Source organism: Heterodontus francisci, chromosome 1 (genome assembly GCF_036365525.1).
Source record: "Heterodontus francisci isolate sHetFra1 chromosome 1, sHetFra1.hap1, whole genome shotgun sequence".
Classification (NCBI taxonomy): Eukaryota; Metazoa; Chordata; class Chondrichthyes; order Heterodontiformes; family Heterodontidae; genus Heterodontus; species Heterodontus francisci.
This window is the reverse complement of record NC_090371.1, coordinates 12,395,792-12,423,117: the sequence shown is the minus strand read 5'-3', so window position 1 is coordinate 12,423,117 and position 27,326 is coordinate 12,395,792. Positions and strand designations below refer to the sequence as shown.

The window sequence follows — 27,326 nt, the reverse complement described above, 5'->3', positions numbered from 1 at the left end:
TGAAGAGAGCTCTTGGGCCAACCATCAAGAAGATCACCCCCCTCAAATCTAAATCGGGGGACATAATCACTGACCAACGCAAACAGATGGACCGCTGGGTTGAGCACTACCTAGAACTGTACTCCAGGGAGAATGCTGTCACTGAGACTGCCCTCAATGCAGCCCAGCCTCTACCAGTCATGGATGAGCTGGACATACAGCCAACCAAATCGGAACTCAGTGATGCCATTGATTCCCTAGCCAGCGGAAAAGCGTTACCCCTGAAATAATCAAGAGTGCCAAGCCTGCTATACTCTCAGCACTACATGAACTGCTTTGCCTGTGCTGGGACGAGGGAGCAGTACCCCAGGACATGCGCGATGCCAACATCATCACCCTCTATAAAAACAAAGGTGACCGCGGTGACTGCAACAACTACCGTGGAATCTCCCTGCTCAGCATAGTGGGGAAAGTCTTTGCTCGAGTCGCTCTGAACAGGCTCCAGAAGCTGGCCGAGCGCGTCTACCCTGAGGCACAGTGTGGCTTTCGTGCAGAGAGATCGACTATTGACATGCTGTTCTCCCTTCGTCAGATACAGGAGAAATGCCGTGAACAACAGATGCCCCTCTACATTGCTTTCATTGATCTCACCAAAGCCTTTGACCTCGTCAGCAGACGTGGTCTCTTCAGACTACTAGAAAAGATCGGATGTCCACCAAAGCTACTAAGTATCATCACCTCATTCCATGACAATATGAAAGGCACAATTCAACATGGTGGCTCCTCATCAGAGCCCTTTCCTATCCTGAGTGGTGTGAAACAGGGCTGTGTTCTCGCACCCACACTTTTTGGGATTTTCTTCTCCCTGCTGCTTTCACATGCGTTCAAATCCTCTGAAGAAGGAATTTTCCTCCACACAAGATCAGGGGGCAGGTTGTTCAACCTTGCCCGTCTAAGAGCGAAGTCCAAAGTACGGAAAGTCCTCATCAGAGAACTCCTCTTTGCTGACGATGCTGCTTTAACATCTCACACTGAAGAATGCCTGCAGAGTCTCATCGACAGGTTTGCGTCTGCCTGCAATGAATTTGGCCTAACCATCAGCCTCAAGAAAACGAACATCATGGGGCAGGATGTCAGAAATGCTCCATCCATCAATATCGGCGACCACGCTCTGGAAGTGGTTCAAGAGTTCACCTACCTAGGCTCAACTATCACCAGTAACCTGTCTCTAGATGCAGAAATCAACAAGCGCATGGGTAAGGCTTCCACTGCTATGTCCAGACTGGCCAAGAGAGTGTGGGAAAATGGCGCACTGACACGGAACACAAAAGTCCGAGTGTATCAGGCCTGTGTCCTCAGTACCTTGCTCTACGGCAGCGAGGCCTGGACAACGTATGCCAGCCAAGAGCGACGTCTCAATTCATTCCATCTTCGCTGCCTTCGGAGAATACTTGGCATCAGGTGGCAGGACTATATCTCCAACACAGAAGTCCTTGAAGCGGCCAACACCCCCAGCTTATACACACTACTGAGTCAGCGGCGCTTGAGATGGCTTGGCCATGTGAGCCGCATGGAAGATGGCAGGATCCCCAAAGACACATTGTACAGCGAGCTCGCCACTGGTATCAGACCCACCGGCCGTCCATGTCTCCGTTATAAAGACGTCTGCAAACGCGACATGAAATCGTGTGACATTGATCACAAGTCGTGGGAGTCAGTTGCCAGCATTCGCCAGAGCTGGCGGGCAGCCATAAAGACAGGGCTAAATTGTGGCGAGTCGAAGAGACTTATTAGTTGGCAGGAAAAAAGACAGAGGCGCAAGGGGAGAGCCAACTGTGTAACAGCCCCAACAAACAAATTTCTCTGCAGCACCTGTGGAAGAGCCTGTCACTCCAGAATTGGCCTTTATAGCCACTCCAGGCGCTGCTTCACAAACCACTGACCACCTCCAGGCGCGTATCCATTGTCTCTCGAGATAAGGAGGCCCAAAGAAATTCCGAGAGTAATCCTCACTGTATTCCGAGAGTAATCCTCAGTGTGTTACCCGAGAGTAATCCTCACTATGTTACCCGAGAGTAATCCTCACTGTGCTCCCCGAGCGTAATCCTCATTCTGTTACCCAAGAGTAATCCTTACTGTGTTCCCTGAGAGTAATCCTAGGTGTGTTCCCTGAGCATAATCCTTACTGTGTTCCCTGACAGTAATCCTTACTGTGTTCCCTGAGAGTAATCCTCACTGTGTTACCCAAGAGTAATCCTCACTGTGTTACCCGAGAGTAATCCTCACTGTGTTCCCCGAGCGTAATCCTCACTCTGTTACCCGAGAGTAATCCTTACTGTGTTCCCTGCAAGTAATCCTAAGTGTGTTCCCTGAGAGTAATCCGCAATACGTTACCTGCGAGTAATCCTCAGTGTGTTCCCTGAGAGCAATCCGCAGTACGTTACCTGAGAGTAATCCTCAGTGTGTTCCCTGAGCATAATCCTTATTGTGTTCCCTGAGAGTAATCCTCACTGTGTTCCCGGAGAGTTATCCTTACTGTGTTCCCTGAGAGTAATCCTCAGTGTGTTCACTGGGAGTAATCCTCAGTATGTTCCAAGAACAAAGAAGAACAAAGAAAATTACAGCACAGGAACAGGCCCTTCGGCCCTCCAAGCCTACATCGATCCAGATCCTCTATCTAAACATGTCGCCTATTTTCTAAGGGTCTGTATCTCTTTGCTTCCTGCCCATTCATGTATCTATCTAGATACATCTTAAAAGACGCTATCGTGCCCGCGTCTACCACCTCCGCTGGCAACGCGTTCCAGGCACCCACCACCCTCTGCGTAAAGAACTTTCCACGCATATCCCCCCTAAACTTTTCCCCTCTCACTTTGAACTCGTGACCCCTAGTAATTGAATCCCACACTCTGGGAAAACGCTTCTTGCTATCCACCCTGTCTATACCTCTCATGATTTTGTACACCTCAATCAGGTCCCCCCTCAACCTCCGTCTTTCTAATGAAAATAATACTAATCTACTCAACGTCTCTTCATAGCTAGCGCCCTCCATACCAGGCAACATCCTGGTGAACCTCCTCTGCACCCTCTCCAAAGCATCTACATCCTTTTGGGAATGTGGCGACCAGAACTGCACGCAGTATTCCAAATGTGGCCGTACCAAAGTCTTATACAACTGGAACATGACCTGCCAACCCTTGTACTCAATACCCCGTCCGATGAAGGAAAGCATGCCGTATGCCTTCTTGACCATTCTATTGACCTGCGTTGCCACCTTCAGGAAACAATGGACCTGAACACCCAAATCTCTCTGTACATCAATTTTCCCCAGGACTTTTCCATTTATTGTATAGTTCACTCTTGAATTGGATCTTCCAAAATGCATCACCTCGCATTTACCCTGATTGAACTCCATCTGCCATTTCTCTGCCCAACTCTCCAATCTATCTATATTCTGCTGTATTCTCTGACAGTCCCCTTCACTATCTGCTACTCCACCAATCTTAGTGTCGTCTGCAAACTTGCTAATCAGACCACCCATACTTTCCTCCAAATCATTTCCCTGGGAGTAATCCTCAGTGTGTTCCCTGAGCATAATCCTTACTGAGTTCCCTGAGAGTAATCCTCAGTGTGTTCCCTGGGAGTAATCCTCAGTGTGTTCCCTGGGAGTTATCCTTACTGTGTTCCCTGAGAGTAATCCTCAGTGTGTTCCCTGAGCATAATCCTTACTGTGTTCCCTGAGAGTAATCCTCACTGTGTTACCCGAGAGTAATCCTCACTGTGTTACCCGAGAGTAATCCTCACTGTGTTCCCCGAGCGTAATCCTCACTCTGTTACCCGAGAGTAATCCTTACTGTGTTCCCTGCAAGTAATCCTCAGTGTGTTCCCTGAAAGTAATCCGCAGTACGTTACCTGCGAGTAATCCTCAGTGTGTTCCCTGAGCATAATCCTTATTGTGTTCCCTGAGAGTAATCCTCACTGTGTTCCCGGAGAGTTATCCTTACTGTGTTCCCTGAGAGTAATCCTCAGTGTGTTCCCTGAGAGTAATCCTCAGTATGTTCCAAGAACAAAGAAGAACAAAGAAAATTTACAGCACAGGAACAGGCCCTTCGGCCCTCCAAGCCTGCGCCGATCCAGATCCTCTATCTAAACATGTCGCCTATTTTCTAAGGGTCTGTATCTCTTTGCTTCCTGCCCATTCATGTATCTGTCTAGATACATCTTAAAAGACGCTATCGTGCCCGCGTCTACCACCTCCGCTGGCAACGCGTTCCAGGCACCCACCACCCTCTGCGTAAAGAACTTTCCATGCATATCCCCCCTAAACTTTTCCCCTCTCACTTTGAACTCGTGACCCCTAGTAATTGAATCCCCCACTCTGGGAAAACGCTTCTTGCTATCCACCCTGTCTATACCTCTCATGATTTTGTACACCTCAATCAGGTCCCCCCTCAACCTCTGTCTTTCTAATGAAAATAATACTAATCTACTCAACCTCTCTTCATAGCTAGCGCCCTCCATACCAGGCAACATCCTGGTGAACCTCCTCTGCACCCTCTCCAAAGCATCTACATCCTTTTGGGAATGTGGCTACCAGAACTGCACGCAGTATTCCAAATGTGGCCGAACCAAAGTCTTATACAACTGGAACATGACCTGCCAACCCTTGTACTCAATACCCCGTCCGATGAAGGAAAGCATGCCGTATGCCTTCTTGACCATTCTATTGACCTGCGTTGCCACCTTCAGGGAACAATGGACCTGAACACCCAAATCTCTCTGTACATCAATTTTCCCCAGGACTTTTCCATTTACTGTATAGTTCACTCTTGAATTGGATCTTCCAAAATGCATCACCTCGCATTTACCCTGATTGAACTCCATCCGCCATTTCTCTGCCCAACTCTCCAATCTATCTATATTCTGCTGTATTCTCGGACAGTCCCCTTCACTATCTGCTACTCCACCAATCTTAGTGTCGTCTGCAAACTTGCTAATCAGACCACCTATACTTTCCTCCAAATCATTTCCCTGGGAGTAATCCTCAGTGTGTTCCCTGAGCATAATCCTTACTGAGTTCCCTGAGAGTAATCCTCAGTGTGTTCCCTGGGAGTAATCCTCAGTGTGTTCCCTGGGAGTTATCCTTACTGTGTTCCCTGAGAGTAATCCTCAGTGTGTTCCCTGAGCATAATGCTTACTGTGTTCCCTGAGAGTAATCCTCAGTGTGTTCCCTGGGAGTAATCCTCAGTATGTTCCCTGAGAGTAATCCTCACTGTGTTCCTTCGAGAGTAAACCTTACTGTGTTCCCTGAGAGTAATCCTCAGTTTGTTCCCTGAGAGTAATCCTCACTGTGTTCCGCGAGAGTAATCCTTACTGTGTAGCCTGAGAGTAATCCTCACTGTATTCCCCGATGGTAATCCTCACTGTATTCCGAGAGTAATCCTCACTGTATTCCCTGAGAGTAATCCTCACTGTATTCGCTGCGAGTAATCCTCAGTGTGTTACCTGAGAGTAATCCTCAGGGTGTTCCCCGAGCGTAATCCTCATTCTGTTACCCGAGAGTAATCCTTACTGTATTCCCTGAGAGTAATCCTCAGTGTGTTCCCTGAGAGTAATCCGCAGTACGTTACCTGTGAGTAATCCTCAGTGTGTTCCCTGAGAGTAATCCGCAGTACGTTACCTGCGAGTAATCCTCAGTGTGTTCCGCGAGAGTAATCCTTACTGTGTTGCCTGAGAGTAATCTTCACTGTTTTACCTAAGAGTAATCCTCACTGTATTCCGAGAGTAATCTTCACTGTTTTACCTGAGAGTAATCCTCACTGTATTCCGAGAGTAATCCTCACTGTATTCCCTGATAGTAATCCTCAGTGTGTTACCCGAGAGTAATCCTCAGTGTGTTCCCTGAGCATAATTCTCACTGTGTAACCCGAGAGTAATCCTCACTGTGTTACCCGAGAGTACTCCTCACTGTGTTTCCCGAGCGTAATCCTCACTCTGTTACCTGAGAGTAATCCTTACTGTGTTCCCTGAGAGTAATCCTCACTGTATTCCCCGAGAGTAATCCTCACTGTATTCCCTGATGGTAATCCTCACTGTATTCCGAGAGTAATCTTCACTGTTTTACCTAAGAGTAATCCTCACTGTATTCCCTGAGAGTAATCCTCAGTGTGTTACCCGAGAGTAATCATCACTGGGTTACCCGAGAGTAATCCTCACTGGGTTACCCGAGCGTAATCTTCATTCTGTTACCCGAGAGAAATCCTTACTGTGTTCCCTGAGAGTAATCCTCACTGTATTCCCCGATGGTAATCCTCAGTGTGTTACCCGAGAGTAATCCTCACTGGGTTACCCGAGAGTAATCCTCACTGGGTTACCCGAGAGAAATCCTTACTGTGTTCCCTGAGAGTAATCCTCAGTGTGTTCCCTGAGAGTAATCCGCAGTACGTTACCTGCGAGTAATCCTCAGTGTGTTTCCTGAGCATAATCCTTACTGTGTTCCCTGACAGTAATCCTTACTGTGTTCCCTGAGAGTAATCCTCACTGTGTTCCCTGAGCATAATCCTTACTGTGTTCCCTGACAGTAATCCTCACTGTGTTACGCGAGAGTAATCCTCACTGCGTTACTCGAGAGTAATCCTCACTGTGTTACCCAAGCGTAATCCTCACTCTGTTACCCGAGAGTAATCCTTACTGTGTTCCCTCAGAGTAACCCTCAGTATGTTCCCTGAGAGTAATCCGCAGTACGTTACCTGTGAGTAATCCTCAGTGTGTTCCCTGAGAGTAATCCGCAGTACGTTACCTGCGAGTAATCCTCAGTGTGTTCCGCGAGAGTAATCCTTACTGTGTCGCCTGAGAGTAATCCTCACTGTATTCCCCGATGGTAATCCTCACTGTATTCCGAGAGTAATCTTCACTGTTTTACCTAAGAGTAATCCTCACTGTATTCCGAGAGTAATCTTCACTGTTTTCCCTGAGAGTAATCCTCACTGTATTCCCCGAGAGTAATCCTCACTGTATTCCCCGATGGTAATCCTCACTGTATTCCCTGAGAGTAATCCTCAGTGGGTTACCCGAGAGTAATCCTCACTGTGTTCCCCGAGCGTAATCCTCATTCTGTTACCCGAGAGTAATCCTCACTGTGTTCCCTGAGAGTAATCCTCAGTGTGTTCCCTGAGAGTAATCCGCAGTACGTTACCTGCGAGTAATCCTCAGTGTGTTCCCTGAGAGTAATCCGCAGTACGTTACCTGCGAGTAATCCTCAGTGTGTTCCCTGAGCATAATCCTCACTGTGTAACCCGAGAGTAATCCTCACTGTGTTACCCGAGAGTAATCCTCACTGTGTTACCCGAGCGTAATCCTCACTCTGTTACCCGAGAGTAATCCTTACTGTGTTCCCTGAGAGTAATCCTCACTGTATTCCCCGATGGTAATCCTCACTGTATTCCCTGAGAGTAATCCTCAGTGGGTTACCCGAGAGTAATCCTCACTGTGTTCCCCGAGCGTAATCCTCATTCTGTTACCCGAGAGTAATCCTCACTGTGTTCCCTGAGAGTAATCCTCAGTGTGTTCCCTGAGAGTAATCCGCAGTACGTTACCTGCGAGTAATCCTCAGTGTGTTCCGAGAGTAATCCGCAGTACGTTACCTGCGAGCAATCCTCAGTGTGTTCCCTGAGCATCATCCTCACTGTGTAACCCGAGAGTAATCCTCACTGTGTTACCCGAGAGTAATCCTCACTGTGTTTCCCGAGCGTAATCCTCACTCTGTTACCCGAGAGTAATCCTTACTGTGTTCCCTGAGAGTAATCCTCAGTGTGTTCCCTGAGAGTAATCCTCAGTGTGTTCCCTGAGAGTAATCCGCAGTACGTTACCTGCGAGTAATCCTCAGTGTGTTTCCTGAGCATAATCCTTACTGTGTTCCCTGACAGTTGAGGGGTGAAAGATATAGGACAGATGTCAGAGGTAGTTTCTTTATGCAGAGAGTAGTAGGGGCGTGGAACGCCCTGCCTGCAACAGTAGTAGACTCGCCAACTTTAAGGGCATTTAAGTGGTCATTGGATAGACATATGGATGTAAATGGAATAGTGTAGGTCAGATGATCGGCGCAACATCGAGGGCCGAAGGGCCTGTACTGCGCTGTAATATTCTAATTCTAAAAAAAAGTAATCCTTACTGTGTTCCCTGAGAGTAATCCTCACTGTGTTACCCGAGAGTAATCCTCACTGTGTTACCCGAGAGTACTCCTCACTGTGTTACCCGAGAGTACTCCTCACTCTGTTACCCGAGAGTAATCCTTACTGTGTTCCCTGAGAGTAATCCGCAGTACGTTAACTGCGGGTAATCCTCAGTGTGTTCCCTGAGCATAATCCTTACTGTGTTCCCTGACAGTAATCCTTACTGTGTTCCCTGAGAGTAATCCTCACTGTGTTACGCGAGAGTGATCCTCACTGCATTACCCGAGAGTAATCCTCACTGCGTTACCCGAGAGTAATCCTCACTGCGTTACCCGAGAGTAATCCTCACTGCGTTACCCGAGAGTAATCCTCACTGTGTTACCCAAGCATAATCCTCACTGTGTAACCCGAGAGTAATCCTTACTGTGTTTCCTGAGAGTAATCCGCAGTACGTTAACTGCGAGTAATCCTCAGTGTGTTCCCTGAGAGCAATCTGCAGTACGTTACCTGAGAGTAATCCTCAGTGTGTTCCCTGAGCATAATCCTTACTGTGTTCCCCGAGCGTAATCCTCACTGTGTTACCCGAGAGTAATCTTCACTGTGTTCCCCGAGCGTAATCGTCACTGTGTTCCATGAGAGTAATCCTCACTGTGTTTCCCGAACGTAATCCTCACTAATTTCCCTGAGAGTAATCCTTACTGTGTTCCCTCAGAGTAATCCTGACTGTGTTCCCCGAGAGTAATCCTCAGTGTGTTACCCGAGAGAAATCCTCAGTGTGTTACCCAAGAGAAATCCTCACTGTGTTCCCGGAGCGTAATCCTCAGTGTTACCCGAGAGTAATCCTCACTGTGTTCCCTGAGCGTAATCCTCAGTGTGTTCCCCGAGATTAATCCTCACTGTGTTACCCGAGCGTATTCCTCACTATGTTCCCTGAGAGTAATCCTTCCTGTGTTCCCTGAGAGTAATCCTCAGTATGTTCCCTGAGAGTAATCCTCACTGTGTTCCCCAAGAGTAATCCTTACTGTGTTGCCTGAGAGTAATCTTCACTGTTTTACCTCAGAGTAATCCTCACTGTATTCCCCGAGAGTAATCTTCACTGTATTCCCCGATGGTAATCCTCACTGTATTCCGAGAGTAATCCTCACTGTATTCCGAGAGAGTAATCCTCAGTGTGTTACCCGAGAGTAACCCTCACTATGTTACCCGAGAGTAACCCTCACTGTGTTCCCCGAGCGTAATCCTCATTCTGTTACCCGAGAGTAATCCTTACTGTGTTGCCTGAGAGTAATCCTCAGTGTGTTCCGAGAGTAATCCACAGTACGTTAGCTGCGAGTAATCCTCGGTGTGTTCCCTGAGCATAATCCTTACTGTGTTCCCTGACAGTAATCCTTACTGTGTTCCCTGAGAGTAATCCTCACTGTGATACCCAAGGGTAATCCTTACTGTGTTCCCTGAGAGTAATCCTTACTGTGTTCCCTGAGAGTAATCCTCACTGTGATACCCAAGGGTAATCCTCACTGTTACCCGAGAGTAATCCTCACTGTTACCCGAGAGTAATCCTTACTGTGTTCCCTGAGAGTAATCCTCAGTGTGTTCCCTGAGAGTAATCCTTACTGTGTTCCCTGAGAGTAATCCTCACTGTGTTACCCGAGAGTAATCCTTACTGTGTTACCCGAGAGTAATCCTCACTGTGTTACCCAAGCGTAATCCTTACTGTGTTCCCTGAGAGTAATCCTCAGTGTGTTCCCTGGGAGTAATCCTCAGTATGTTCCAAGAACAAAGAAGAACAAAGAAAATTACAGCACAGGAACAGGCCCTTCGGCCCTCCAAGCCTGCGCCGATCCAGATCCTCTATCTAAACCTGTCGCCTATTTTCTAAGGGTCTGTATCTCTTTACTTCCTGCCCATTCATGTATCTGTCTAGATACATCTTAAAAGACGCTATCGTGCCCGAGTCTACCACCTCCGCTGGCAACGCATTCCAGGCACCCACCACCCTCTGCGTAAAGAACTTTCCACGCATATCCCCCCTAAACTTTTCCCCTCTCACTTTGAACTCGTGACCCCTAGTAATTGAATCCCCCACTCTGGGAGAACGCTTCTTGCTATCCACCCTGTCTATACCTCTCATGATTTTGTACACCTCAATCAGGTCCCCCCTCAACCTCCGTCTTTCTAATGAAAATAATACTAATCTACTCAACCTCTCTTCATAGCTAGCGCCCTCCATACCAGGCAACATCCTGGTGAACCTCCTCTGCACCCTCTCCAAAGCATCTACATCCTTTTGGGAATGTGGCGACCAGAACTGCACGCAGTATTCCAAATGTGGCCGAACCAAAGTCTTATACAACTGGAACATGACCTGCCAACCCTTGTACTCAATACCCCGTCCGATGAAGGAAAGCATGCCGTATGCCTTCTTGACCATTCTATTGACCTGCGTTGCCACCTTCAGGGAACAATGGACCTGAACACCCAAATCTCTCTGTACATCAATTTTCCCCAGGACTTTTCCATTTACTGTATAGTTCACTCTTGAATTGGATCTTCCAAAATGCATCACCTCGCATTTGCCCTGGTTGAACTCCATCTGCCATTTCTCTGCCCAAATCTCCAATCTATTTATATTCTGCTGTATTCTCTGACAGTCCCCTTCACTATCTGCTACTCCACCAATCTTAGTGTCGTCTGCAAACTTGCTAATCAGACCACCTATACTTTCCTCCAAATCATTTCCCTGGGAGTAATCCTCAGTGTGTTCCCTGAGCATAATCCTTACTGTGTTCCCTGAGAGTAATCCTTAGTGTGTTCCCTGGGAGTAATCCTCAGTGTGTTCCCTGGGAGTAATCCTTATTGTGTTCCCTGAGAGTAATCCTCACTGTGTTCCCTGAGAGTTATCCTTACTGTGTTCCCTGAGAGTAATCCTCAGTGTGTTCCCTGAGCATAATCCTTACTGTGTTCCCTGAGAGTAATCCTCAGTGTGTTCCCTGAGCATAATCCTTACTGTGTTCCCTGAGAGTAATCCTCAGTGTGTTCCCTGGGAGTAATCCTCAGTATGTTCCCGGAGAGTAATCCTCACTGTGTTCCCCGAGAGTAATCCTTACTGTGTTCCATGAGAGTAATCCTCAGAGTGTTCCCTGGGAGTAATCCTCAGTTTGTTCCCTGAGAGTAATCCTCACTGTGTTCCCTGACAGTAATCCTTACTGTGTTCCCTGAGAGTAATCCTCACTGTGTTACCCAAGCGTAATCCTCACTGTGTTACCCAAGCGTAATCCTTACTGTGTTCCCTGAGAGTAATCCTCAGTGTGTTCCCTGAGGGAAATCCGCAGTACGTTACCTGCGAGTAATCCTCACTGTGTTACCCAAGCGTAATCCTCAGTATGTTTCCTGAGAGTAATCCGCAGTACGTTACCTGCGAGTAATCCTCAGTGTGTTCCCTGAGAGCAATCCGCAGTACGTTACCTGAGAGTAATCCTCAGTGTGTTCCCTGAGCATAATCCTTACTGTGTTCCCTGAGAGTAATCCTCAGTGTGTTCCCTGAGAGTAATCCTCAGTGTGTTCCCTGAGAGTAATCCTCAGTGTGTTCCCTGAGAGTAATCCTCACTGTGTTCCCTGACAGTAATCCTTACTGTGTTCCCTGACAGTAATCCTTACTGTGTTCCCTAAGAGTAATCCTCACTGTGTTACCCAAGAGTAATCCTCACTGTGTTACCCGAGAGTAATCCTTACTGTGTTCCCTGAGAGTAATCCTTACTGTGTTCCCTGAGAGTAATCCTCAGTATGTTTCCTGAGAGTAATCCTCACTGTGTTCCCCGAGTGTAATCCTTACTGTGTTGCCTGAGAGTAATCTTCACTGTTTTACCTCAGAGTAATCCTCACTGTATTCCCCGAGAGTAATCCTCACTGTATTCCCCGATGGTAATCCTCACTGTATTCCGAGAGTAATCCTCACTGTATTCCCTGAGAGTAATCCTCACTGTATTCCCCGAGAGTAATCCTCACTGTATTCCCCGAGCGTAATCCTCATTCTGTTACCCGAGAGTAATCCTTACTGTGTTCCCTGAGAGTAATCCTCAGTGTGTTCCGAGAGTAATCCGCAGTATGTTACCTGCGAGTAATCCTCAGTGTGTTCCCTGAGAGTAATCCGCAGTACGTTACCTGCGAGTAATCCTCAGTGTGTTCCCTGAGCATAATCCTCACTGTGTTACCCAAGAGTAATCCTCACTGTGTTACCCGAGAGTAATCCTCACTGTGTTTCCCGAGAGTAATCCTCACTCTGTTACCCAAGAGTAATCCTTACTGGGTTCCCTGAGAGTAATAGAGTAATCCTCACTGTATTCCCCGAGAGTAATCCTTACTGGGTTCCCTGAGAGTAATCCTCACTGTATTCCCCGAGAGTAATCCTCACTGTATTCCCCGATGGTAATCCTCACTGTATTCCGAGAGTAATCCTCACTGTATTCCCTGAGAGTAATCCTCACTGTATTCCCCGATGGTAATCCTCACTGTATTCCGAGAGTAATCCTTACGGTGTTCCCTGAGAGTAATCCTAAGTGTGTTCCCTGAGAGTAATCCGCAGTACGTTACCTGCGAGTAATCCTCAGTGTGTTTCCCGAGCGTAATCCTCAGTCTGTTACCCGAGAGTAATCCTCACTGTGTTCCCTGAGAGTAATCCTCACTGTGTTCCCCGAGAGTAATCCTCACTGTGTTCCCCGAGAGTAATCCTCACTGTATTCTGAGAGTAATCCTCACTGTGTTACCCGAGAGTAATCCTCACTGTGTTACCCGAGAGTAATCCTCACTGTGTTCCCCGAGCGTAATCTTCATTCTGTTACCCGAGAGTAATCCTTACGGTGTTCCCTGAGAGTAATCCTCAGTGTGTTCCCTGAGAGTAATCCGCAGTACGTTACCTGCGAGTAATCCTCAGTGTGTTTCCTGAGCATAATCCTTACTGTGTTCCCTGACAGTAATCCTTACTGTGTTCCCTGAGAGTAATCCTCACTGTGTTACCCGAGAGTCATCCTCACTGTGTTACCCGAGAGTAATCCTCACTCTGTTACCCGAGCATAATCCTCACTCTGTTATCCGAGAGTAATCCTTACTGTGTTCCCTGAGAGTAATCCTCAGTGTGTCCCCTGAGAGTAATCCGCAGTATGTTAACTGCGGGTAATCCTCAGTGTGTTTCCTGAGCATAATCCTTACTGTGTTCCCTGACAGTAATCCTTACTGTGTTCCCTGAGCATAATCCTCACTGTGTTACCCGAGAGTAATCCTCACTGTGTTAACCGAGAGTAATCCTCACTGTGTTAACCGAGAGTAATCCTCACTGTTACCCGAGAGTAATCCTTACTGTGTTCCCTTAGAGTAATCCTCAGTATGTTCCCTGCGAGTAATCCTCAATGTGTTCCCTGAGAGCAATCTGCAGTACGTTACCTGAGAGTAATCCTCAGTGTGTTCCCTGAGCATAATCCTTATTGTGTTCCCTGAGAGTAATCCTCAGTATGTTCCCTGCGAGTAATCCTCAGTGTGTTCCCTGAGAGCAATCCGCAGTACGTTACCTGAGAGTAATCCTCAGTGAGTTCCCTGAGCATAATCCTTACTGTGTTCCCTGACAGTAATCCTTACTGTGTTCCCTGAGAGTAATCCTCACTGTGTTACCCGAGAGTAATCCTCACTGTGTTACCCGAGAGTAATCCTCACTGTGTTACCCAAGCGTAATCCTCACTCTGTTACCCGAGAGTAATCCTTACTGTGTTCCCTTAGAGTAATCCTCAGTATGTTCCCTGCGAGTAATCCTCAGTGTGTTCCCTGCGAGAAATCCGCAGTACGTTACCTGAGAGTAATCCTCAGTGTGTTCCCTGAGCATAATCCTCAGTGTGTTCCCTGAGAGCAAACTGCAGTACGTTACCTGAGAGTAATCCTCAGTATGTTCCCTGAGCATAATCCTTATTGTGTTACCCGAGAGTAATCCTCACTGTGTTACCCGAGAGTAATCCTCACTGTGTTACCCGAGAGTAATCCTCAGTGTGTTACCCGAGAGTAATCCTTACTGTGTTCCCTTAGAGTAATCCTCAGTATGTTCCCTGCGAGTAATCCTCAGTGTGTTCCCTGAGCATAATCCTTATTGTGTTCCCTGAGAATTATCCTTACTGTGTTCCCTGAGAGTAATCCTCAGTGTGTTCCCTGAGCATAATCCTTACTGTGTTCCCTGAGAGCAATCCGCAGTACGTTACCTGAGAGTAATTCTCAGTGTGTTCCCCGAGCATAATCCTTATTGTGTTCCCTGAGAGTTATCCTTACTGTGTTCCCTGAACATAATCCTTACTGTGTTCCCTGAGAGTAATCCTCAGTGTGTTCCCTGAGCATAATCCTTACTGTGTTCCCTGAGAGTAATCCTCAGTGTGTTCCCTGGGAGTAATCCTCAGTGTGTTCCCTGAGCATAATCCTTATTGTGTTCCCTGAGAGTAATCCTCACTGTGTTCCCTGAGAGTTATCCTTACTGTGTTCCCTGAGAGTAATCCTCAGTGTGTTCCCTGAGCATAATCCTTACTGTGTTCCCTGAGAGTAATCCTCAGTGTGTTCCCTGAGCATAATCCTTACTGTGTTCCCTGCGAGTAATCCTCAGTGTGTTCCCTGGGAGTAATCCTTACTGTGTTCCCTGAGAGTAATCCTCAGTGTGTTCCCTGGGAGTAATCCTCAGTGTGTTCCCTGAGCATAATCCTTACTGTGTTTCCTGACAGTAATCCTCACTGTGTTCCCTGGGAGTAATCCTCACTGTGTTCCCTGGGAGTAATTCTCAGTGTGTTACCTGGGGCATAGTTCAGCACCCTCACATCAGGCTCTTCCGCTGCCAGGACCCTGAACATCATCTCCCGTGCGGCCTTTCCTGAGCAGTACAGTGACCAGGATTTGAAAGGCTGTACCGCACAAAGCGAGCTGATGTTGATCACTGTTCGCTGAAGGTTCTCGTTCTTGGGGAAAGCCTTCAGCAGGGAGGCAGTGAGGCACATGGCGGATGTGAAGTTCAAGTCGAAGTATTTGGAAACCTCTGAGGGCTTGGTAAAGTCCACGACAAACTTCGAGATATCTCCCACAGAGCCTGAGTGAAGAAAGAAACAAATAAATTAATATTCGTATACCAGACCTGGCTATTTCAATGTTGCCCAACCACAACCATAAACCTCTTAAACTCGATACACTCTAAGCTCACCCAAACCGCTGCTGTCCGTGTCCTAACTTGTACCAATTCCTGTTCACTCATCACCCCCTATGCTTGCCGGGATACATTGGCAACTGGTGAACTAACATCTCAATTTTAAAATTCTCACTATAATAAAACAAAATACTGCAGATGTTGGAAATCTGAAATAAAAACAGAAAGTGCTGGAAATACTCAGCAGGTCAGGCAGCATCTGTGGAGAGAAAAGCAGAGTTAACGTTTCAGGTCAGTGACCCTTCATCAGTTCTGTCCATGTCCAATATCTTATTTTTTTGGCTCAGTGTCAATTTTTGTCTGATTAAGCTCCTGTAAACCAGATGCCGTGACCACAATGAGCCTCTAAGTAAAGAAATTCCTCCTAATCTTTCTCTTCACTCTCTGTGTGCTTTCTAAATTGATGACTGCTCATCACTCACTCCCCAACCAGAGCTACTAGTCTTTCCCGATTCACTCTTCAAAACCTTCAAAATTTAAGAAAAACCTCTGTTAAATCTCTTTTAGCCTTTCTCTACCCAGTGGAAACAGCCTCAGTAGCGCAGTTCTCTCCCCATAGCTAGAGTTTCCCATCCCTGGTATCATCCTGCTCGATCTACACTGTCCACTCTTTGTGTTGAATGTTCTTCCTATCATAAAGTGTCCAAAACTGCAGAGCCACTAACTGTGGCCAATCCAACGTTTTGTACAAATGAATCATTATAATCACAGAATATGACAGTGTAGAAGGAGGCCATTCAGTCCATCATGCCCAGGACGGCCCTTTGAAAGAGCTGTCCAATTAGCCCCATTCCTCTTCTCTTTCCCCACAGCCCTGCAAATGGTTTATTTTTATCTGTATGTCTCATTTGATTTTGAAAGTTACTATTGAATCTGCTTCCACCACCCTTTCAGGCAGAACGTTCCAGATCATAACAATTTGCTGTATAAAAAATAGCTGCTCATCTCTGCTCTTGATTCTTTTGTTATTTCTTCACTCATAATCTATGTCTCTATTTATAAAACCCCAAATTCTATTGGCCTTTTTCTGGCTTTATTTACCCATTTTTGCAGCTTGAAAGAATTATATATACAATTAACCCACTAGGTCTCTCTATTCATACCCCACATTATTTTTCCATCAGGTATATCCTGGCATTCCATGTGCTTCTTCCAAAAATGTATTACCTCGCATTTCCCCATGTTAAACTGTATAGTCCACCTGCCTGCCCATTCCAATAACCTGCCTGGATCTTGCTGAAATCTTTTATAACCCTCCTCTTCTTCTTCTTCTTCTTTGGCCTCCTTGACTCGAGAGACAATGGGTAAGCGCCTGGAGGTGGTCAGTGGTTTGTGAAGCAGCGCCTGGAGCGGCTATAAAGGCCAATTCTAGAGTGACAGACTCTTCCACAGGCGCTGCAGATAAAATTGGCTGCTGGGGCTGTTACCCTCCTCACTGCTCATGCTCCAAATTTTAAGACTGTACTCCTTATATGCAAGGAAATTGGGAATTTCTTCCACAATGGCAATTGATTAACTGCTTGTGGGAACAATAGCATAGTGGTAATGTCACTGAGCTAATAATCTAGAGGCTCAGGAGACATGAGTTCAAATCCCACCACGGCACCCAGGGAAATTTAAATTCACTTAATTAATGGAAAATATTGGAATAGAATGCGAGTCTTGTCAATAATGACCATGAATCTACTGGACTGACAAAAACAAAAAGCCCATCTGGTCACTAATATCCTTCAGTGGAGGAAATCTGCTGTGCTTACTGGTCTGGCCTACATGTGACTCCAGACCCACAGCAATATGGTTGACTCCGAACTGCCCTCTGACACGGCCCTGCAAGCCAATCAGTTGCATCAAACTGCAACAGAAAAGTTGAATAAGAATAAAACTGGACACACGACCTGGCATTAACCCAGGCACCAGAGCAACAAAGGCATCCCCTGCCCAGTTGACCTGACAATGTCTTCCTCACAGGCGGCACAGTGCCGCAGTGGTTAGCACCGCAGCCTTACAGCTCCAGCGACCCGGGTTCAATTCTGGGTACTGCCTGTGCTGAGTTTGCAAGTTCTCCCTGTGTCTGCGTGGGTTTCCGCCGGGTGCTCCAGTTTCCTCCCACAGCCAAAGACTTGCAGGTTGATAGGTAAATTGGCCATTGTAAATTGCCCCTAGTGTAGGTAGGTGGTGGGGATGTGGTAGAGAATATGGGGTTAATGTAGGATTAGTATAAATGGATTAGTATAAATTCATTCCATCTTCGCTGCCTCCGGAGAATACTTGGCATCAGGTGGCAGGACCATATCTCCAACACAGAAGTCCTCGAGGCGGCCAACATCCACTGGTTGGAGTCACATATAGCACAAAGGAAGATGGTTGTGGTTGCTGGAGGTCAATCATCTCAGCTCCAGGACATCACTACAGGAGTTCCTCAGGGTAGTGTCTGAGACCCAACCATCTTCAGCTGCTTCATCAATGATCTTCCCTCCAACATAAGGTCAGAAGTGGGGATGTTCGCTAATGATTGCACTGTGTTCAGTACCATTCGCAACTCCTCAAATACTGAAGCAGTCCATGCCCTCATGCAATAGGACCTGGAAACAGTCATGCTTGAATAAATAAATGGCAAGTGGCATTCATGCCACACAAGTGCCAGGCAATGACCATCTCCAAGAGAGAATCTAACCATCTTCCCTTGACATTCAACAGAATTACCATCGCTGAGTCCCCCACTATCAACATCCTGACCAGAAACTCACTTCCTAATTCACCAAAACCTTTTACATCATGTACGAGGCACAAGTCAGGAGTGTGATGGAATACTCTCCACTTGCCTGGATGAGTGCAGCTCCAACAACAGTCAAGAAGCTCGACACCATCCAAAACAAAGGAGCCCACTTGATCAGCACCTTAAGCATTCACTCCCTCCACCATCAGCGCACAGTGGCAGCACTGTGTACCATCTACAAGATGCACTGCAGCAACTCACCAAGGCTCCTTCAACAGCATCTTCCAAACCCGTGACCTCTTTCACCTAGCAGGAAAAGGGCAGCAAACGCATGGGAACACCACCACCTGCAAGTTCCCCTCCAAGCCACACACCATCCTGACTTGGAACTATATCGCTGTTCCTTCACTGTTGCTGGACCAAAATCCTGGTACTCCATTCCGTACAGCACTGTGCGTATACCTACCCCACATGGACTGCAGTGGTTCAAGAAGGCAGCTCACCACCATCTTGTCAAGGGCAATTCAGAATGGGCAATAAATGCTGGCCTGGCCGGTGTCAGCAACATTCTAAGAATGAATTTTTAAAAAATTAAATCTGAGATTGATAAATGTTTGTTAATTAAAGGTATTAAGGGAGATGGGGCAAAGAGATATATGGAGTTCGTTCACAGATCACCCATGAACTCATTGAATGTTAAAACAGGCCCAAGGGGCTAAATGATCTCCTCCTGTTCCTATCTTCCTAACTCCCAATCATCCACATTGTCCCGGTAAATATTTATCAATCAAGTAAAATCACTAAAAACAGATGATCTGATTATGACATTGTCTTGTCGTACACAAATTGATGCCTTGGGCTGTGAAAGGCACTACAGAAATGTGACTCTTTTACATATACCAAAAACTAAAGTGGATCCAGCCTTCACCCCTGTGGCACACTGGCCCTTGCTCGGTCACAGAGGAGGGCAATTAAGAGTTAACCACATAGTTGTGGGAGTCAACTCAAACCCAACTACCCAAATGTTTTTTTTTAACCATTTTATCAAATTGCCTTATGGCCTTTAAGGATTTGTGTATCTGGATGCCAAGGTCTCTCTGCTCAGAATCGTACCAAGTACAAGAAACTGTCTTCCCATAATAACCCCTTTCCATATTGAACTCCATCGCTCAGGTTCCATTTCACCATTCTGTCTGTGTCACCCTGAAATCTATAACTATCCTCATCACTACCTCCTACTTTGTCAAGCATCTGTAAACGTTATAACGCTGAACCCTTGTCTAGGTTGTTGATAAAAATTGAAAAATAGTGGACCCAAAACTGGGCAAACCATCTCCCAGTCTGAAATGCATGCATCACCACCATCCCCTGTGTTTGCTGTCATTGAGCCAATTCCTGTGTAATTCTCTGATCTTGACTCTTGTCGCCATCCTGTGGCTCCGGATTGAAAATCTAACTCAAATGAGGACAAAAACAATGGCCAACGCCATTAACGAGCTGCCAGGCTGCTCGGGAGTGTGTCCTCACCCGCGTTGTTAATGAGCAGCAGTCTCTGCGGGGGTCCATCCCGCTCCTGGCTGCCGGCGACCGAGCTCAGGACCCGCTGCAGCCCCTCTTCCCCGCTCAGGTCGGCTTCTACGCGGCTGACCCCCAGCCCGCTCCCCGGCAGGGCGGCTTCCAGCACCTGCCGCTCCACCTCCCGCAAGCTGGCCCCGCACCTGGCCACCAGCACCAGGCGGGATCCCGCCCGCAGTCTGGGGATCAGCACCATGGCCAGCGACCTGCCCAAACCCCGGGACGCCCCCGTGATGATGCACAGACTCTTGCCCAGGTCCGGCAGCTCAGGCACCTCCACTCCTCCATCCATCCCTTCACCACTTCCTCTTACATCAGATCCGACTCCTCCTCAAACGCAAACACTGCGGATTTATAACTAACAGCAGCAATGTGCACTTTGACCAGCCCTGCACGCTTAGCCAATACAAGCAAAGGCAGAATGGAATAAAATGCTTAATAAATGAATGAAACAAATTCCACTTCTGTAGCATCTTCCCTGTTGCAGCCAGTAAAGCACCTTTTTGATCTGCAGTCTCTGTGGTAATGTAGGGAATCAGACAGCCAGTTTGTACACAGCAAGCTCCCACAAACACCAATGTGAGAATGACCATAGTATCATAGAATGGTTACCGCACAGAAGGAGGCCATTCAGCCCGTCGTGTGTACTGCCCTTTGCAAGTGGAACTCAGCCAGTCCCACACTCTTGCCCTTTCCCTGCACGCCTGCAGATTTCTTATCAGCTTCTTATTTTTTTTTATTATTTTCTTATTCTCTTTTGAAAGCCATGGTTGAAGCTGCCTCCACCACAATCTCAGGCGGTGCATTCCAGATCCTAACCGCTCGCTGCATTAAAAAGTTTTCCTTCATGTCGCCATTGGTTCTTTTTGCCAATTTCCTTAAATTGGTGTCCTCCAGTTCTCGACTCTTCCGCCAGTAGGAACAGTTTCTCTCTATCTACTCTGTCCAGATCTCTCATGACTTTGAACACCTCTATCAAATCTCCTCTCAGCCTTCTCTTCTCTAAGGAGAACAATCCCAGCTTCAGTGTTAACCTTCAGTAACCAGCAATGTCACGAGTATTTGGAATATCGATTGATGCAATAACAGACATTCTATAACTTAAGTGTGGATTTTTAATAAAAAGGTGGAACTTAAAGAATAGTTCCCTGGAGGTACTGTCGTGAATCTTTTCTGCACTCTCTCTAATGCTCAGAATTGGACACGATGGGCTGGATTTTATGAGCCTTTGAGGGGCAGGCAGTGTGGCGGGGTAGGGGGCCCATGAAAGTGTGAGAGAAGCCAGGGAGTGGAGTGCCTGTCGCCTCCTGATGCCATTAAATTTACTCCAGGTCGTGGCCAGAAGCCACTAAAGGGTCTCCTCCCTCAGCCCATTGGCATTTTACTCCAGGGAACCTGAGACGGCCTCCGTGTGGGCTGGTGGGTGTGGCCCTCCTCCATGGGAAATCTGCGGCCCACGGAGGGCCCCCAGCAGCAAAGGCTGTCCCTTTGCCACCCCCACCTCCCACCCCCACCCTCTCGGGGGTCTGCCTGAGGAGCCAGCCCCTACTTACCTGCAGTCCAGGGCTCCATGGCTGCTCCTGGCCTGGTGACTGCTGCGGTTCCAGCAGTGACCACTGCTCCCAGTGGCACTGCTGAGAGCTACTGAGGCTGGCAGCTCTTGGAGGGGAACCCCATAAATGAAGGGACGGGGACCCTGGTGCCGGGCAGTTAATTGCCAAAGCACCATAACATGCAGCCAGGAGTTCCCAAAATGGTCGAGACGGGATTCCCCTTGCCTTTTTGGCCCAGCATTGGGACCCCTGTTGGCTGCATAAAATCTAGCCTATTACTCCAGTTGAGTCCGAACCAGAGTTTTATTAAGTTTCATCATAACCTCCTTGCTTTCGTTCGCTATGCTTGTATTTATAAAGCCCAGGATCTCACATGCCTTTTTAACCACTTTCTGATCCTCCCCAGCCACCTTCATGATTTGTGCACATTTAACCCCAGGTCTCTCGTTTCCTGCATCCCCTTTAGAATTGTGCTCTTTATTTTATATTGCCTCTCCTCATTCTTTCTACAAAATACCGGATAATCTGCGTTTTGGTGGTGTTGATTAGGGAATAAAGATTGACCCCAAGATACGGGGACAAACTCCCCATGCTCTTCAGTGAATAGTGCTATGGGATTTTACATCTACTATTATCTCATCTGAAAGACGACACCTTCAACAGTGCGGCACACCCTCAGTACTGAGCTGAACATATGAGCCTGGATTTTGTGCTGAAGTCCTGGAGTAGAACTTAAACCCACAACCTTCTGCCTGAGAGGTGGGAGTGTTATCCATTGCTCCACAGCTGACACCACACACTGCCAATTTGCCTGGAATTCTCTCCCCATACCCACTTCTCTAGCTCTCCTCCTTAAAACCTACCGCTTTAACCAAGCTTTTGGCCATCTGCCCTAATCTTGCTTTATGTGGTTCTGTGGCTGGTTTTGCTTTTGTTTCCTGTGAAACACCTTAGGATATTTTATAACATTAAAAGCACGATATAAATAAAAGTTGTTAGTTACCAATAGCACCAGGAACATGGGATGAAATGTTAAAATTCAAAGATACAAACACTGAAAATTTGAAATGAAAACAGAAAGTGCCAGTTATCTCTTAATCTTTGGTCTGATGAAAGATTTATACTGGAACTAATTTTACCTCTGCATAGATGCTGTTTGATCTATTCCAATGAAATGGCTTCATTCAGTGCTTAAACTATCCGTGATTCTTACACTTACACACTCCACTGTCCCTATGAGGCAGGATCACATATCTGAGTCAAAATGAAGTTAATGAAATGGGCAGCGCAGTGGTTAGCACCGCAGCCTCACAGCTCCAGCGACCCGGGTTCAATTCTGGGTACTGCCTGTGCGGAGTTTGCAAGTTCTCCCTGTGTCTGCATGGGTTTGCTCCGGGTGCTCCGGTTTCCTCCCACAGCCAAAGACTTGCAGGTTGTTAGGTAAATTGGCCATTATAAATTGCTCCTAGTGTAGGTAGGTGGTGGGAGAATGGTGGGGATGTGATAGAGAATATGGGGTTAATGTAGGATTAGTATAAATGGGTGGTTGTTGGTCGGCACAGACTCAGTGAGCCAAAGGGCCTGTTTCAGGGCTGTATCTTTAAATAAAATTAAATAAAAATAAAATAAAACAGCATTTTCACATCTGAGTGAAACTATCATGGGTTCAAATACTGTTCCAGAAATTGGTGCACTTGACAGTCCCAGTGCAGTGTTGAGAGAGTGCGACACTGTCGGAGGTGCTGTATTTCCAGTGAGATGTTAAAGTGAGACCCTGTCTGCTCTGTCAATTGATATCATGACTTTATTTTGAAGAGGAGCCAGGGAGTTCTAAAACAGACAGGCTGTAACAGAAAAGAAAAAACTCCCATTCTTACAGCACCTTTTACAATCTCAGAACATCCCAAAGCTCTTTACAGCCAATGAAGTACTTTTGAAGTGCAGTCACTGTTGTAATGTAGGAAACACAGCAGCTAATTTGCACACAGCAAGATCCCACAAACAACCATGTGATAATGACCAGATAATCTGTTTTACTGTTGGTGGTTGAGTGATAAATATTGGCCACAACACCAGGGTCACTGATCCGAAACGTTAACTCTGCTTCTCTTTTCACAGATGCTGCCAGACCTGCTGAGTGGTTCCAGCATTTCTTGTTTTATACCAGGGAGAACTCTGCTGCTCTTCAAAATAACACCATGGGATCTTTTACATCCACTTGTGGGGGCAGACGGGGACTTGGTTTAATATCTCATCTGAAAGACAGCACCTCTGACAGTGCTGCACTCCCTCAGTATTGCAGTGGATGTGTCAACCTGGATTTTGAAGTTCACACTTCCCTGATTGAACCCACAACCTTCTGGAGTTAGAGGCAAGAAATTGCCAACTGAGCCGTGGCTGACACCTAGCGCATACCCTCTATGAGGGTAAAAAAGGACTGAGGAGTTGGACAGTTGTGAGGCCTTGGGAAAGAATAGGTTAGAGTATGAAATGCTGTGACAAGTCTTGATTTCAACAGAATGAAGAAGCCGGGATGAATAAATCAGCCTGCACATCTGGTGTTCACGGTCTGGGGCCCTGTACATATTGATCCTGAAGCATGCATCTTATTTGCACAGGGCACCATAGTTCTGCTTTCGGGCATGACTGACGTCTCAGCCAGTTCTGCTTTGTCGGTCGTGACCTTGGTTTCTGGGTCACTGAGCCTCATGGGTTTTATCAACTTGTTCGATGCTCAGTGTTCGATCCACATATTGATCTCAGTCACTAGCTCTAGTGCTCTGTGAAAATCCATAAACTGCCAAGACAGGGATATCAGACTGGGTTCCTACTCCTCATCAATACAGGGACTCATTTTGGAGACCGGGGAAGACATGAAGGCTGGCAAAATGGCATGGCGGTGGGAAGGCATCGGGTACTTTATACTGACATCTTTCCACACCATCTTGCAGCGGGAAAGGTGGCAGAAGGCCTACCTGCCCAGATCCCAATTGAACCACGTAAGTGGCCAATTGAGGACCTCTTCCAGCCTCCGCTGGCATTTTATCAGCGGCAGTGGCTGGGGGGGGGAGGGCCCTCCACAGCATGGGGGGAGCATCAGGTAAAGGCTGGCAGCCTCCCACCGGTCTCCAGGGGAGGCTCTCCTTTTTTGAGCACTGTTTGGCCCACGAAGGAGCCTGCTGCTGGCAAATGCCGGCCCCCGCAGCACTGGCACCACCTGCCCTCAGTGACCATTCCCCACCACCACCTCACCAGGGTCAGCAGATCTGCCTGACTGGTCCTGGAACCCCCATACCCCACTCACCTGGTTGTGAGGGCGCCAGTCCACCAGCGCATCCTCTTCCTCCAGGTGCAGCTCCAGCTGTGGCCACGGCCCCTGCTGCATGCACATATACACGAACACATATTTACACACATATGCAGACATGTACGGGTACACACACATATAATCACGCAAACACACATGCACATTACAAAGTATTTAAGGCACAGCACAAAAACAGGCCATTCAGCCCTTCTAGTCCATGCTGCTGTTTTTGCTCCACATGGGCCTCCTCCACCCTTCTTCATCTAACCCCATCAACATAACCTTCTATTCAATTCTTCTTCATGCCTATCTAGCTTTCCCTTAAATGAATCTATGCTACTTGCCTCAACTTCTTGTAGTAGCGAGTTCCACATTCTAAATACTCTCTTGATAATGAACTTCCTCCTAAATTCCCTATCGAATTTATTAGTGATTAGCTTGTATTTCTGGTTTTGGCCCCTAGTTCTGATCTTGCCCACAAGTGGAAACAACTTCTCAATGGCGTACAGTGCTGAATGAGTGGAAATTCTTCAATTAAATATTGAGAAGACAAAAGCCATTATTTTCAATCCCCATTCCAAACTCTATTCCCTAACCACCAACTCCAACCCTCTCCCTGGAAACTGTCTGAAGCTTAACCAGGCTGTTCACAACCTTCGGTGTCATATTTGACCAAAAATATATCTATGCCATCACTAAGACCACCTATTTCCATGTCTGTAATATCACCCGATTTCGCCCCTGCCTCAGCTGCTGAAACCCTCATTCATGCCTTTGTTACTTATAGATTTTAATGTTCCAATGCACTCCTGGCCAGCCTCCCATCATCATCCTTCTATAAACTTGACGTCATCCAAAACTCTACTGCCTGTGTCCTAACTCGCACTAAGTCCCATTCACCCATCACTGTGCTCGCTGACCTACATTGGCATCCGTTTAATCAACGCCACGATTTTAAAATTCTCATCCGTGTTTTCAAATTTCACCATAACCTTACCCTCCCTTTCTCTACAAGCTCCTCCAGCCCCACAACCGTCTGAAATAACTGTGCTCCTCTAACCTGGCCTCTTGAACATCCCCGATTTTAATCACTCCACCAGGTTTTCAGCTGTCAAGACCCTGAGCTCTGGAATTCCCTCCCCCACACCTCCCTGTCTCTCTTGACCTCTCTTTCCTCCTTTGAGACACTCCTTAAAACCTACATCTTTGATCAAGCCTTTGGTTATCTAACCCAAAAGCTGGCCGTGTAGTTGATAGTGAGGAGGATGGCCGTAGACTCCAGAATGATATCAATGGTTTGGTTGAGTGGATGGAAAAATGGCAAATGGAATTCAATCTGGGTAATTGTGAGGTAATGCATTTGGGAAGGTCAATATAAAGCGAGGGAATACACAATAACTGGGAGGATTGAAGTGAGAGACCTTGGAGTGCATGTCCACAGGTCCCTGAAGGTGGCAGGACAGGTAGACAGAGTGGTGAGGAAGGCAGATGGAATGCTTTCCTTTATTGGCTGAGGTATAGAATACAAAAGCAGGGATGTAATGCTGGAACTGTATAAAACGCTGGTTAGGCCACAGCTGGAGTATTGCGTACAGTTCTGGTCACCACATTACAGGAAGGACATAATTGCTCTGGAGAGATTACAGAGGCGATTTAAAAGAATGTTGCCAGGGCTTGAAAGTTGCAGCAATGAGGAAAGATTGGATAGGCTAGGGATATTCTCCTCAGAACAGAGGAGGCTGAGGGGTGACTTAATTGAGGTTTACAAAATTATGAGGGGCCGAGATAGAGTAGACAGGAAGGAACTGTTTCCCCTCGCAGAGAGGTCAATTACCAGATTTAAGGTGATTGGTAGAAGGATTAGAGGGGACATGAAGAAAAACTTTTTTACCTGTAGGGTGATGGGTGTCTGGAATTCACTGCCAGGAATGGTGGTGGAGGCAGAAACCCTCAATTCTTTTAAAAGGTACCTGGACATGCACCTGAAGTGCTGTGACCGGCAAGGCTATGGACCAGGTGCTGGAAGGTGGGGTTAGATTGGGCGGCTAGTTTTTTTGACCAGCACGGACACAATGGGCTGAATGGCCTCCTTCTGTGCCGTAATTTTTCTATGGTTCTATGGTTCTAAAATCTCCTCATGTCATTTTTTGCTTTATAACACTCCTGGGAAGTGTTTTGGGGCGTTTTATTATGATAAAGGTACTATATAAATAAAAATTATTGTTGTTGTCTGCCCTATAAATACCCTTTCACAATCTTGAGGAGCCGTATCAGGTCAGCCCTTAGTCTTCTCTTCTCTAAAGAAAAGAACCCCAGCCTGTTTAGTCTTTCCTGATGGCTATAACCCAGTTCTGGTACCATTCTTGTAAATCTTTTTTGCACCTTCTCCAGTGTCTCTATTTATCCTGTTTATAACATGGAGACCAGAATGGTTTTCATGGCCTTATTAACCTGTGCCTTTACCAGGCAGATAGTGCAGGAGTTCCCTGAGACGATCTCTCTCACTAATCGGTTTTCCATTTTGGATATTGGTGAAGGTGATGGTTCCTGAGAGGAGTGCAGTCAGAGCCAAGTTTGTGGCACCACAGGTGGCTCAGCTGCACAGGAGGGGAGGAAGAAGAGTGGAAGAGCAATAGCGATAGGGGGATTCGTTTGTTAGGGGAACAGACTGGCATTTCTGCAGTGATAGACGTGACTCCAGCATGGTGTGTTGCCTCCCTGGTGCCAGGATCAAGGATGTCACAGAGCAGCTACAGGGCATTCTTCTGGGGGAGGGTGAGCAGCCAGAGGTCATGGTCCACTTTGGTAC

At 47.0% G+C, this 27,326-nt stretch overlaps 1 protein-coding gene across 1 annotated transcript in view; it reads right to left on the bottom strand.

Moving 5' to 3' along the window:
• The window catches only part of LOC137367792 (sepiapterin reductase-like), a 30,875-nt gene extending 10,904 nt beyond the window's left edge, over positions 1-19,971 (bottom strand). The window contains exons 1-2 of the mRNA XM_068028672.1: positions 19,610-19,971; positions 14,962-15,252 (exon numbers count right to left, since the gene is read on the bottom strand). Coding sequence (XP_067884773.1) covers positions 14,962-15,252; positions 19,610-19,949 — 631 coding nt within the window. The 5' untranslated portion in view covers positions 19,950-19,971. The remainder of the gene's footprint in view (positions 1-14,961; positions 15,253-19,609) is intronic.
• Positions 19,972-27,326: the final 7,355 nt, after the last annotated feature.